The 12,796-nt window shown below is 38.1% G+C and overlaps 1 protein-coding gene across 1 annotated transcript; it reads left to right on the forward strand.

The window, feature by feature from the left end:
• Positions 1-323: 323 nt before the first annotated feature.
• N7483_007846 (uncharacterized protein) lies at positions 324-2,265 on the forward strand (the record flags this gene model as incomplete). Its single annotated transcript, XM_057091283.1, has 4 exons — positions 324-733; positions 791-962; positions 1,016-2,019; positions 2,091-2,265. 4 exons carry the CDS (start codon positions 324-326, stop codon positions 2,263-2,265), a joined length of 1,761 nt encoding a protein of 586 aa, XP_056946024.1.
• Positions 2,266-12,796: the final 10,531 nt, after the last annotated feature.

Raw genomic sequence — 12,796 nt, forward strand, 5'->3', positions numbered from 1 at the left:
CTACTCCGTATGTAATCTTGGGCTTGGCATTATTACCTTCTCCGCGTTCCCCTCTCGTCTTTATCTCTTACTCTTCCTATCTCCAGGATCATGCTCGATCATCATTTTCAAGGTCCAACGCTGGCGTTGACTTCGCCTGACGACTGTATTCTAACCATCTGAGTGTTTATACACATTTGGGAGTTTCTTCATTGCTCTAGTACAAGATTGAAAAATACCTTGAACCTGCCCAACCCATGGTTAGGTTCCGCGTCATTCTCATTCTCTTCTTTCCCTCCTTTCATTAGGCCAGGGTTTTTTGTTATTCAAAATAATCCACAGGGATGGTTTTGTCTCTGAATTGCCTCCCAGAAGAGATCCTTCATGCGATTCTATGTGTCTCACACCCTCGCTCCACTGCTACATTGGAGCAGACAAGCCGCCGGTTCAAGAATGTGACGAACGAGCCGCTTTTATGGCGCTATTACTGCAAAGTCTACTATAAGTCGTGGGATAAAAAACATGCAATCTCTCAGAAACTCTCGGAGCCTGCCTCATCGACCGACTGGAAGCAACTCTTCATTTCGAGATTCCACGTCGATCACTCTGTCGCCCGACTCTTGGATAGTATCCTTGCGAGTCAAACTGGACGCATTGAAAAATTTCGGGCTGTTATTAATTTTGGGTTCGATGCTAAGGATACTTTGGTTCGTCACAGCAGAGTGGAATCGGGGGAGGATCACCTGGCCAGAAGGTGAGATCTGAGCTTCTCAATCACCGCATTCCAATTATGGGCTGGCGGCGCTGACAGGTCTTTGTTATTTGAAAGATATTACGCTCGAGCGCTTTTGACCTGCCTTCATCGAAGCATTGCAGTCCCCGAATGGGCTAAACTCAGACGGGGAGAGCCCGTGCCACTTGAACGGGCATTGGCTGCTTTCGACCTGTTCATTCCAGAGACCAGTTTTGGGGACCTGGATGAGGTATGGCTATCTCTTTATGATTGGATAGTTGAGGGATTCTGATGATGCTTTAGGTCCGGGACATATTGGATGACATTGTTGCTCGGTTTATGACATCTCATCCTGATATCGACGATCTTACCGCCCGAGAAAAGGCCCTCCTCCTCGCATCCTGGCTACATGAGAATCATATCACCGGGATGGAGGCGGAGCGTCAGTATCATTCCCTGGAACATAATTTCCTAGGGTTAGCGTTGACAAGCCCGGGCCATAACTCTTTGCCACTGGTCTCAGCTGTGATCTATTGCTACGCTGCCCAAAAGTTGGGCATGGATGCTCGCCCTTGTGGGTTCCCATTTCATGTTCATGTTATTATTACCCCTTCATTGGGACTTGACATGAACGGGAATGCCCTGCCCGGTGGAGAGCCTGGTGCTCCAATGTATCTGGATCCATTTTGGGGCGGACAAGAGACTCCTGTGTCGGATCTTCGAGATCGCTTGGTCTTTCTTGGTGCTACGGATACTGAGCAATCGGATTTCTTGGGCGAATCATCGCCTTCTCAAATTGTTTTACGCTGCAGCAAAAATATTTTGAATTCCATCAATTCTCTATCTCAGGCAACCGAGAGTCATACGTCTTCAGTGGATCTGGTCAGTGCTAAGTATGCCGCGTTATGGTCATCAATGCTCCTTTCAGGAGACTCGCGGCCTATGGACCTGCGACACAAATTACCCTGGCTTATGGAGCTGTTTGCCACCGACTTCCCATCCGATATCTTTCTGATAGAAAAACATATTGTGCCCCTATTTGAGGGACTCTTCGAACATGAACATATTTTAGAAAGCCTCCATGTGATGCGAGCAGTGGACGGGATTCCGAAGCCAGTTCACCGACGATCTGGCGAGAGCAACAGCATTCGATACAAAGTGGGCCAGGTTTTCCAACACCGCCGATACCACTACCGAGCCATCATCACTGGGTGGGATTCCGAGTGTGAGGCCGAAGAGCCGTGGATGCGACGGATGGGAATTGATCGATTGCAAGCAGGCCGTCATCAGAGCTTCTACCATGTTTTGTAAGTTCTACTTTGTCTTTACCCTCTCCTTTTTTTATACCTCGACATTACAGCTAACACTTTCCTACAAGGGTTGAGGATCGGAGTGTGCGATATGTAGCGGAGGAGAATATAGATCTGATTCTCCCACAGATGGCAGAGCTCCCGCAGAGCCTCACCATGATTGCAGGCAAACATTTCAAACGATGGGACGAGGATACCCGTTCTTTTGTCAGTAATTTACGTGATGAGTATCCTGATGATTAATGGATTTTCATGTATTTGTGAAGATTGGGAATTCTTTCAAGAATTTGAATATGTGGATTTAACCAAATAGCAAGTTAATAAGGATATAATATTATACTGATATTCTGGGAATCCCAGTCAATTCACATAGTCGTCAGATCATATCTCACATCTCCACTCAGGATCTGGCCAATATAGAATGAGCCGACACCAACCCGAGCAGCACTCTTCGTGACGCCAGCAAACCTGCCAACGATCCAAACACAGATCGTCTCCGTGTGATGGAGGCCACTTCACCATACATTTCCCATTCTCGCAGTACTGTCTCTTGGCACAGTCCCGGGTACCTTCGCAGCCTTTAATGCAGCTTCCATCGATGCAGATAAAGCTCAAAGCACAGTCCGAGTTCCCGGAACAGGATTTGCCCTCAGGCTCCTCTGCGTTGTCTCGTCTCATCAAGGTACCGAGTTCTATTGATGATTGTTTTAAACTGGTCATACTCCCAATTAGGAGACCCAAGAGTCCTAAGGTAAGGACTATGAGAATATAATCTAGCCGGCTAGGACGCCGAAGGTTGCTAGGACGCCTAAGGTTGAAAGGCATTGTGAGGATTGATGTAGTATGTGTTATGAGAAGAGTGAAGGAAATTCCAATAAATTTCTTTTGGAGATGTTCTTTTTAGAATCGGACTGCCAGGTGCAGGTGACCTTGACCTCTTTAGGATCTATAGAGATTTTGACCCATGGAAATCTGTAGACCCTATACATACTTAACCTTATTAAGAGATATTTACTACTAAGAATATAGGCGGTGATTCTAGACCATTACTCTAAATTATTATTAACTTGAAGCACTAACTTTCACTCAAAGAATTCAGCGAACCTATTGAAGGGATATCTGTGAAGGGCTCTATAAAGACTGAAGCAGAACGATATAGGCCGACATGCAGTTTACATTCATGCTTAAGGAAGAGGAAGCTATAGTACATGATGGGGCATATATGTCTTTCCGCGGATCACGTGTGGGGCTGTAAGCGGAGACGTCCGTGGTCAACTGTCGTCGAACGTGACCGTACATGATCGTGGCTTTGGGCTTCGTCGAGGATTGACAAGCCCTCGTCGGGTTCAACCCGTTACATTACCCCCCTCCTTTAGCTGCAAGCTCCCTTAACACCCTTGTAGACGTGACGTGTATCCTCTCGTCCGCGGCCTGCTTACCTCGTTCGTACGTGTCCAGCGCTGCACATCCTTTAACATTCGTAGCTGGCTCCTATGACGTCTCAGCGTAACCTGTCCATTTCACCAGGTACTCTAATCTCGTTCCTCGTCCGATCTTCTTCATATATTGTCCTAGGATAGCTTCAACTTCGTATTCTATCTGTCCATCAACATCAATCGGAGGCGGCTGTGTGTCATCGACCACTTAAGAAGGTAAGGGGTCGGCCGTGTAGGGTTGTATAAGGTTAATGTGGAACACTAGGTGTATACCAGCGGGGACCTTAAGCTTTATATTATAAGGGTTTGGGATATTAGTGACTTTATAATATATGTGGATCTAATCGAGCTTCTTTGAGAACTTTTCTGATTATATGTTATATAGGTTTAACTATATAAGATCTTCTTTCTTATATATAGGAGCTATTTACCTTGTATAATTGGCGTGGCTTTCTTGTTATTCCTGTGTAACTATGATTGTGGCTTATGCCTAAGTTGTGGCTTCTTCCATTTGTATAACGAAGTTCTTACTAGCTTTGGCAGGGCCTGTGATCTTTTGTATGTTATCGCTTTCTTTTGTTACGATAGCGTTAATGTAGTATCTGTAAGTGAAGAAGAAGGGCGAGAGGCCTGTTAAGGCAGTGTCTTGATTATTAATTATTATAGCTACGACCGGTAGTATTTGTTTCTAATTATCTTATGTGTATATGATAAATACTTATAAGACTTGTTTAACTTCTTGATTGGCCCTTTCTGTGGAGCTGTCTGTCTATGGGTAGAATGCTATTAATAGTTATCATATAGAGAGTCCTTTATATACTTCTTCCTAGAACTACTTATAAATTATGATCCTCGGTTACTAACGATAGCTCTTAGCAACCTATGATATATATAGAAATACATTAAGAAGGCTTTAGCGATATCTATAGTAGTCGTAGAGACCATCCTAACAAGAATCACTCCCTTCATAAGCCTATCTATAATCACCATTAAATTTGTACTATCATCTTCTTTCGCTGGCGGTAGTCCAGTGATAAAGTCTATCGATATCTCTGACCAGATCCGATCAGGTATAGGCAGTGTTTATAACAGTCTATGCTTTATATCCCTCCAGATCGTCGTATATCTATATACTATATAGTTCCTTATAAACCGTTGTATATCTTATATTGAGTTAGGCCAAAAGAACCTTCTCGATAAAATCATATACGTCGTGTCTCATCCTGGGTGACCAGTAATATAAGAATCATGGGTCTTCTGGATTAGTCCTGTATGTAGCGGTTTGTTCTTAGGTATCCAGATATGTTTCCGAAAGTATAACAGTCCTTGTTTATCTAGCTTATATTCTGTAAGGCTAATCTTAACATTAATATCGCTTAGTAGCCTCCATTTGTCCTTACATACAGCCATTGTGATTTGCTGGTATGTATTATCTTCTTGCTGTGCTTTATCCTATTCTTTCTGAAGATTATCTTCTTCAAATATTTATACGGAGGTTACAAAGTCTATGTTTTCTGTATTGTTCGTCTTTATCTGTGGTCTTGTATATATAGCCCTAACTGTAGCTCTCTTAAACATAGAGCATATTCGATTTATTAAGCGGTTTGTCTATAGTATCTTAGGGTATATCTTAAGCCTGTTATAACAGTATGTTAGGTTGTATAGCTAGCTTACCTAGGTGGTATGTGATTATATAGTTGAATTCTGCTAGTAAGTTAGTCTATCTTATCTATTGTTTACTGTCAGCAATTCAGGCTGATTCTCTGCCTGAATTCCTGGGACCAAAAGTGGCTCTTTTGGTCTAAAGATTGTGCTGACTAATTCATCCTGCGATCAACCATTTTGTTGCGGAATGAATGGCTATTGTTTTGATCTGATCCATCAGATCAAAGATCATCTTCTCTCGTCCGAGAAGATTCACAACCCGAACCCCGTTGTTGAGACCAATGGTTACAAGATGAGATGAAAGACTTGATCATTTCGGATTCTGTGGATCTTTCATCCCATGTTCTGAGACCTTTGGTCTTATGTTTATCTGTTTAGTCTAATGTTCTATAAAACCTGATCTTACCCCTTAGTTAGTTGGGCATCGAATTCAATCTTTTTGGGATCAGTAGTATCTTTGTTTGATTCTTTCCTTCCATTCCATCCTAAGTTTGGATCCAGCTTGGTCGTATGTCATTCCATCTGATCCGTGTTGTCTGATCTTTTGGTCTTATCTTTACCCTTTCCTCCTAGGTCCCCTGTAACTTGGTATCCCCTGTTCAGCTGACATCCTCTGCGTGACGTCATCACCTTTGGTCTGTCCCCGACACGCTGAAATTATCCTTATCTATATATACTAGTATAGGGATACTGATAAAGGCTTCCTTTAGTTCTAAGAACGCCTATTTATATTTATCCGACTATTGGAAAACTGTGTTCTTCTTTGTAAGCTATATTAAGAATATTGATAATATCGCAAAATAGGGAATAAAGGACCGATAAAAATTAGTAAATCCTAGGAAGCTTTATATATCTTATGTAGTCTTAGGGGCTTCCTATAATCTAATAGCTTTAACTTTCTTTAGATCTATATATATCCCTTCCCTAGCTTTTACAATAAATCCCAAATACTTCACTAAATACTGCTTGAATTCCAACTTTCTAATATCATATTATAGGCCTGCTGTATATAGCTCGCTAAGCACTTGCTTAACTTTTTATTGATGATTGTCCAAGGTTCTGTTTAAATAGATAATGATATTATCTATATATATAGATATAAAGTTATCTAGGAACTTCTGTAATACTTAGTTAATATACTATTGAAATGTTATAGATGTACTAGTTAAACCAAAAGGGGTTATATTTTATTTATATAAGCTATAGTATATATAGAAGGCTATCTTTTATTCTTCTCCTTATATGATTTGAATCTTATAGAAGGCGGTAATAATATCAAGCTTTGTAAACCCTTATATATTTAATATATTCCTTAATATCTTATATATTAGTAGTAATAGATAATAATCTTTAATAGTCAACTTATTTAGTCCTTAGTAATCTATACAGAAGTATATATCTCCGCTAGGCTTTTATATAAGTAGTACTAGGGCAGTAGTAGATAAGTTACTTATATAAATAAAATCCTTTCTAAGTAAGGCTATTAATATTCTCTATAGATATAGTAGTTCTTCCTTATTCATACTATATAATAGTCTATACAGAGGTGGTTCTTCTACTCTACTTATATTCTTCTTTAATAGTATCTTATAGTTAACACTAGGGTAATAGGGTAATAGCTAATTAGCAAGTTATTAGCTAAATATATCCTTCTAGTTATTGTATTATATAGATAACTGTTCTTTAATATCTACTTTCTTCTTCGGACATAGCGCTTCGTTGATATCGGCTATTATAACTTTACCGATTTATAGCTTTTCCTTTAGAATCCCTTGAATTATTATCTCTAGATCCCTTATACTCTTTGCTTATTATATATATAATAACTTTATACCTACTAGACCGATCATCTTATCTCTCCGGTTCCAGCAGTGTATATATTATCCCTCTTTATTATAAATATTAAGATAGCCTTATCCGGTAGAGTATACCGCTTATATAGCAACCAACTATAGGTCTCCTAATATAATATCATTAACTTAATCTTTGATAATATATATAAAGATCTTTCCTTACTTATAGCTGTAGATATCGGTCTTAAAATATATGACTTCCTTAATCATACCAATATCTACAATAACACCATCTAGCAGTTATAGCTTAATAGAAATATATAGAAGGTTATAAAGATATATAAAATAACCATTTACAGAAATATAGTATTGTAAGCCTTAATCTACTAATACTTTTACAAAATAGATTCTATTTAGTCTAACATTAAATAAGAACAGCAGTATACTATTCTTTAAAAGGTTCTTCACCCTCCTCCGCTCCTACTTATGATTTAGAACAGAAGCTACTTATTTTCCAAACCATAATCAGTATCCGTACACTCATCGGTAGATATCGCAGCAGTATCTTTGTCTTTATTTATTTTAACTGGCTTTATATGTTTAGCCTTAGTATATTTCATATCTTTCTTTGGTAAATATGGTCGGAGAGGACTATCTGGTTTGATCGTAGGTAGTTAGTTATACTTAGCGATGTTATAGCCTGATTATCTATAACAGAAACAGAGATATTCTTTTTTTGTTGTTTAAGCTTATTCTTAGATATCTACTTAGCTTACTATTATATTAAGGATATTTGGTTAACTTATATATCTGGCATATTAATATCCATCAGGTTATAGCTATTATAGGAAGCTTTATATAGGTACGATCATTTATATCTGGATATACTTGGCTTACTGATTATGATTATATCTATATCTATATTAATCTTATATAGATATAGGATAACTTTATGGTATATTAGCGGGATTCCTTAGAAGAACAGGGCCTTGCTGAGTATACTATTAATGGCTTTTAATAGGATTTGTTGTTTGGCTTTGTCTGGCCAGTCTATAGCACTAGCGTTAGTAAGCTCTCTTTCTAATATTAGTAGAAACTTAGCGAATAAGGTCTTTTCTAACTATATAAGCTAGTGTAGGTGTTTCGCTGCTTATACTTTTAGGTTTAGATCGCTATATATATCTTTAAGATAATCTAATAGTTCTTATACTAAACCTATATATAATTAGTTTTTATATATATAGTAGTGTTCTTACTTATAATCTTCTCCAGTTATAAGAAGATATATATAAACTAGTCTTAAGGGGTACTAAGGGCCTAAGAATCTATAGAAAGCTTATTTTCTATTATTATCTTCTAGATAGGCTAGTTGTTACTTCCGCCACCAAATATAAGGGGATCAGAGAGATATATATAGGCGTTGTACGGTATCTTCTACTATCGGTATATTAAGAACTCTGGATAGATTTATACAGACACTACTATTAATATCAAGGTTTCTTTCCCTTAACACAGCCTCCATTCTCTCTAGTTATTCTAGTAGAGTTCGATTCATATCTATATAATACTCGCTTTCTTTTCTTAGATGGGCTATACACTCCTACTTATATTCTCCTATTTGGTTTTACAGGGTAAACAGTTACTCCAGTATCTATTCAGGTGTTATCTATATAGGGGTATCTGATTCTATTATACTTCTTCGTATATAATAGCCTTCTTAGACTTTTCTGTAACTTTTTCTGTAGTAGTGGTATAGTTCTTTCTACAGCTTATGCTTGTATTATAGGTCTAGGTTTAACAGATTCCGTATATCTTGTATCGTTATAGGGTATATATAAATTTGACTGTTTAGTACTATATCTAAAAGTAAGGGGTAAAATATCTTACTTAGGTATTGTTATGTTGTATAAACTTAATTATTTAGTACTTATGGGGGTTATATATAGAGAATATTAAAAGTCTTGTATGGCTTATTGTTGTTGACTATGGGCAAACTTAAGCGTTCTGCGTAACTTAGGTCTGTGGGGTATATATATAAATACTAGAATTTCTTTAACATGATATATTGTTAAATGCGTATAACCTTGAATGTTCTATACGACTTATATCTGTATATCGTTGATAGCGTACGAACTTAAATGTTCAGCACAGCTTATATCCGTCGTGGGCTGCACGAATCTAGGGGTTCCGTACTGTTGTTATTATGGTCGAATCTATCGATTCCTAACTTCCAGTGATGTAACCTTATATAGAAGTAGGAAGCATAAATATATGTGATAGGCTCTATAAAGACTGAAGCAGAACAATATAGGCCGACATGCAGTTTACATTCATGCTTAAGGAAGAGGAAGCTATAGTATATGGTGGGGAATATATGTCCTTCTGTGGATCACGTGTGGGGCCGTACGATTATGTAAGTGGAGACGTTCGTGGGGGTTTGTCTTCTTGTGCACAAACAGTCGACTGTTGTCGAACGTGACCGTACGGGATGAGTGGCTTTGGGCTTGTCAAGGATTGACAAGCCCTCGTCGGGTTCAACCCGTTACAGTAATGATGTTAAGCTTTGTAAACCATTATATGTTAGATATATTTCTTAATATCTTATATATTAGTGGTAATAGGTAACGATCTTTCACAGTCAACTTGTTTAGTCCTTAGTAGTCTATACAGAAGTGTATACCTCCGCTAGGCTTTTGTACAAGTAGTACTGGGGCGGTAGTAGGTAAGTTATTTACATAAATAAAATCCTTTCCAAGCAGGTCTATTAACATTTTCCGTAGATACAGTAGTTCTTCCTTATTTATACTGTATAATAGTCTATACGGAGGTGGTTCTTCTACTCTGCTTATGTTCTTCTTTAATATCTTATGGTTGACACCGGGGCGATAGGGTGGTAGCTGGTCTGCAAGTTATTGGCTAAACACATCCTTCCAGTTATGGTATTGCGTAGGCAACCATTCTTTAATATCCGCTTTCTTCTTCGGACGTAACGCTTCGTTGATATTGGCCATCGTGACTTTACCGATCTGTAACTTCTCTCTTGGGATTCCTTAAACTATCGTTTACAGATCCCTTACTCTTTTCGCTTATTATACATATATTATTTTTATACCTACTAGGCCAATTATTTTGTCTCTTCGGTTCTAACAGTATATATATTATCCTTCTTTATCGTAAATATTAAGGTAGCCTTATCCGGCAGAGTATACCACTTATATAGCAACTAGCCATAGGTCCCCTAATATAATATTATCAACTTAATCTTTGATAATATATACAAAGATCCTTCCTTAATTATAGCCGTAGATATCAGCCTCAAAGTATATAACTTCCTTAATCATACCAATATCTACTATAACACTATCTAGCAGTTATAGTGTAATGAACTTATCAGATTAGGGTGACACCTGTGGGCTAGGCGAGATATACTAAGGAGAGAGCACGAGGGGTTGGTTCACTTTGATACAGCGACTAATACTTGAGGAGTGTAAGTCGGGCCCTAGAGGAATCCCCCTCTATGTGCGGCCGGACTTGGTGCCGAATCTTATAGCCAATATGGCAATAGATCTATATGATCCTTAATATAGTGTTTCCTTTGTCTTTCTTGACAATTATCCCCTCCTTTATAACTATCTATCCTCAGATAGTAGTATCTTCTATTCTTACCGTTGTTGCTAATTTAGTGTATCTGTTTCTTTCTTATATGTGGTAGCTTTGGCTAGATCTCCTAGGGGGTTTTAGGTAGGGTCTGGCTTTGTGTCTGACTATGGCTTCCTTTGATGATGTTTTAGTTGGGCCTTTGTTTGTAGGCTTAAGAGGGACTCCCTAGGGTAAAGGGTAAGCTATTAGTATCATCAGGTTCTTTAGAGTTTTTACTTCTTTAACTATTCTTGATTTAAATATCTAAGTCTTCTTTCTATTTCTTATATTACTCTCTATGGCTGCTCTAGTATCTACTATAGCTGTAATTACTATAAGTTAGGTAGCCCTAGGTTAGGTTATCCCTAGACCTAGGGATATATATTTTTATACTATAAATATAGAGTAGGCTTATTGTACTTAATATCTAAATATAAGTATAGGCAACTTTCTGAAAGAGTTTACTAATAATACTAACGGTACTAATAGGGTAGTAGTTGGGACTGTCTTAGTAGTTGATATTTTCTATATCACTTATATTGTCTTATAGATAGAGTTAGGGAAATATCTTTAATATATAGGTAAGGGAGAGCCTTATATAATAGTAGGTATTATCCCCTTCTATATCTTAGGGTAATAGTACTAACTTGGCTATATCTAGATCCTAGTATTATTATACTATAATTAGTATTCTTTCCATAAGATTTTGGTATAGACTTAGGGGATTTAAGTAGGGGCTATACCTTCTTCTTTAGCTAGGCCGGTATCTAATATAGTAGTAGTTGTTTAGGGTCTATTTACTTAATAGGCCGCTAAGGATACCTCTGTTTATCTAGTATATATATTCTAGAAGCTAGTGATTAACTATAGGAAGAACCACGGCTTCTCCACAACTAAGAATATCAAGCTTAATCATCCATAATATTACTAATACACCCAGTAAGTATAGAAACACCATTAAAATCAGTTAAAAGCTCTAGAGGTTCAGGCCCGGATACCTAGGGGGGTTCCCTGCCTATTTTGGTTTAGCTTCTTCTACGTATAAGCGGGAATTCCTCATAGTTAAACTCTTCTAATAAAGGTTTTCTATAGTGGAATACTAGGGTATATAGTTTTCAGCGTGTCGGGGACAGACCAAAGGTGATGACGTCACGCAGAGGATGTCAGCTGAACAGGGGATACCAAGTTACAGGGGACCTAGGAGGAAAGGGTAAAGATAAGACCAAAAGATCAGACAACACGGATCAGATGGAATGACATACGACCAAGCTGGATCCAAACTTAGGATAGAATGGAAGGAAAGAATCAAACAAAGATACTACTGATCCCAAAAGATTGAATTCGATGCTCAACTAACTAAGGGGTAAGATCAGGTTTTATAGAACATTAGACTAAACAGATAAACATAAGACCAAAGGTCTCAGAACATGGGATGAAAGATCCACGGAATCCGAAATGATCAAGTCTTTCATCTCATCTTGTAACCATTGATCTCAACAACGGGGTTCGGGTTGCGAATCTTCTCGGACGAGAGAAGATGATCTTTGATCTGATGGATCAGATCAAAACAATAGCCATTCATTCCGCAACAAAATGTTTGATCGCGGGATGAATTAGTCAGCACAATCTTTAGACCAAAAGAGCCACTTTTGGTCCCAGGAATTCAGGCAGAGAATCAGCCTGAATTGCTGACAAATACTTAGTAAGTATCTTTATCTATAGGCTGATAGATAATCTCTTCTCTTATTAGATAATAGATAATATTCTTATCTATAAGTAGTTATTTATAATAATACTCTATCATGGTCTATAGATAGTATTATTTTTCTCTTTGGTATGATAGGGTTTAATTAAGTTCTTTTTTTTAACATTCTAAAAGAATCAGAGGTTCTTACACCCTTTTCACACCCAGCATCTTGTTCTTTTACATCTATCTTATTTTACAGTATAGATCGGGGATCGTGGATCATAGATCTTACCCTTAGAGATAGAAGGATACACCTCAATTCAGTATAAACAAGAGGTAATCGTACATTAGCGTTGGTGTTCGGTCTCTTCCATATCCAGGTTTGTCCGAACAAAGGGAATGGTCCCCGGATAGTCCCTGATTCTCAGGGTTTTCCTCCATCCGCCCTTTTTCGGGGTTGTTATGACTTCACACTTCCTAGAACATAAAGACGTCGTCTAACGCATCAAGAATGACACTTTCTGTCTCGTATACACGCATCCAGTACCGATCGT

This window comes from Penicillium malachiteum, assembly GCF_028827825.1.
Source record: "Penicillium malachiteum strain IBT 17515 chromosome Unknown utg000003l:1.0-4950554.0:1.0-4952489.0, whole genome shotgun sequence".
Classification (NCBI taxonomy): domain Eukaryota; kingdom Fungi; phylum Ascomycota; class Eurotiomycetes; order Eurotiales; family Aspergillaceae; genus Penicillium; species Penicillium malachiteum.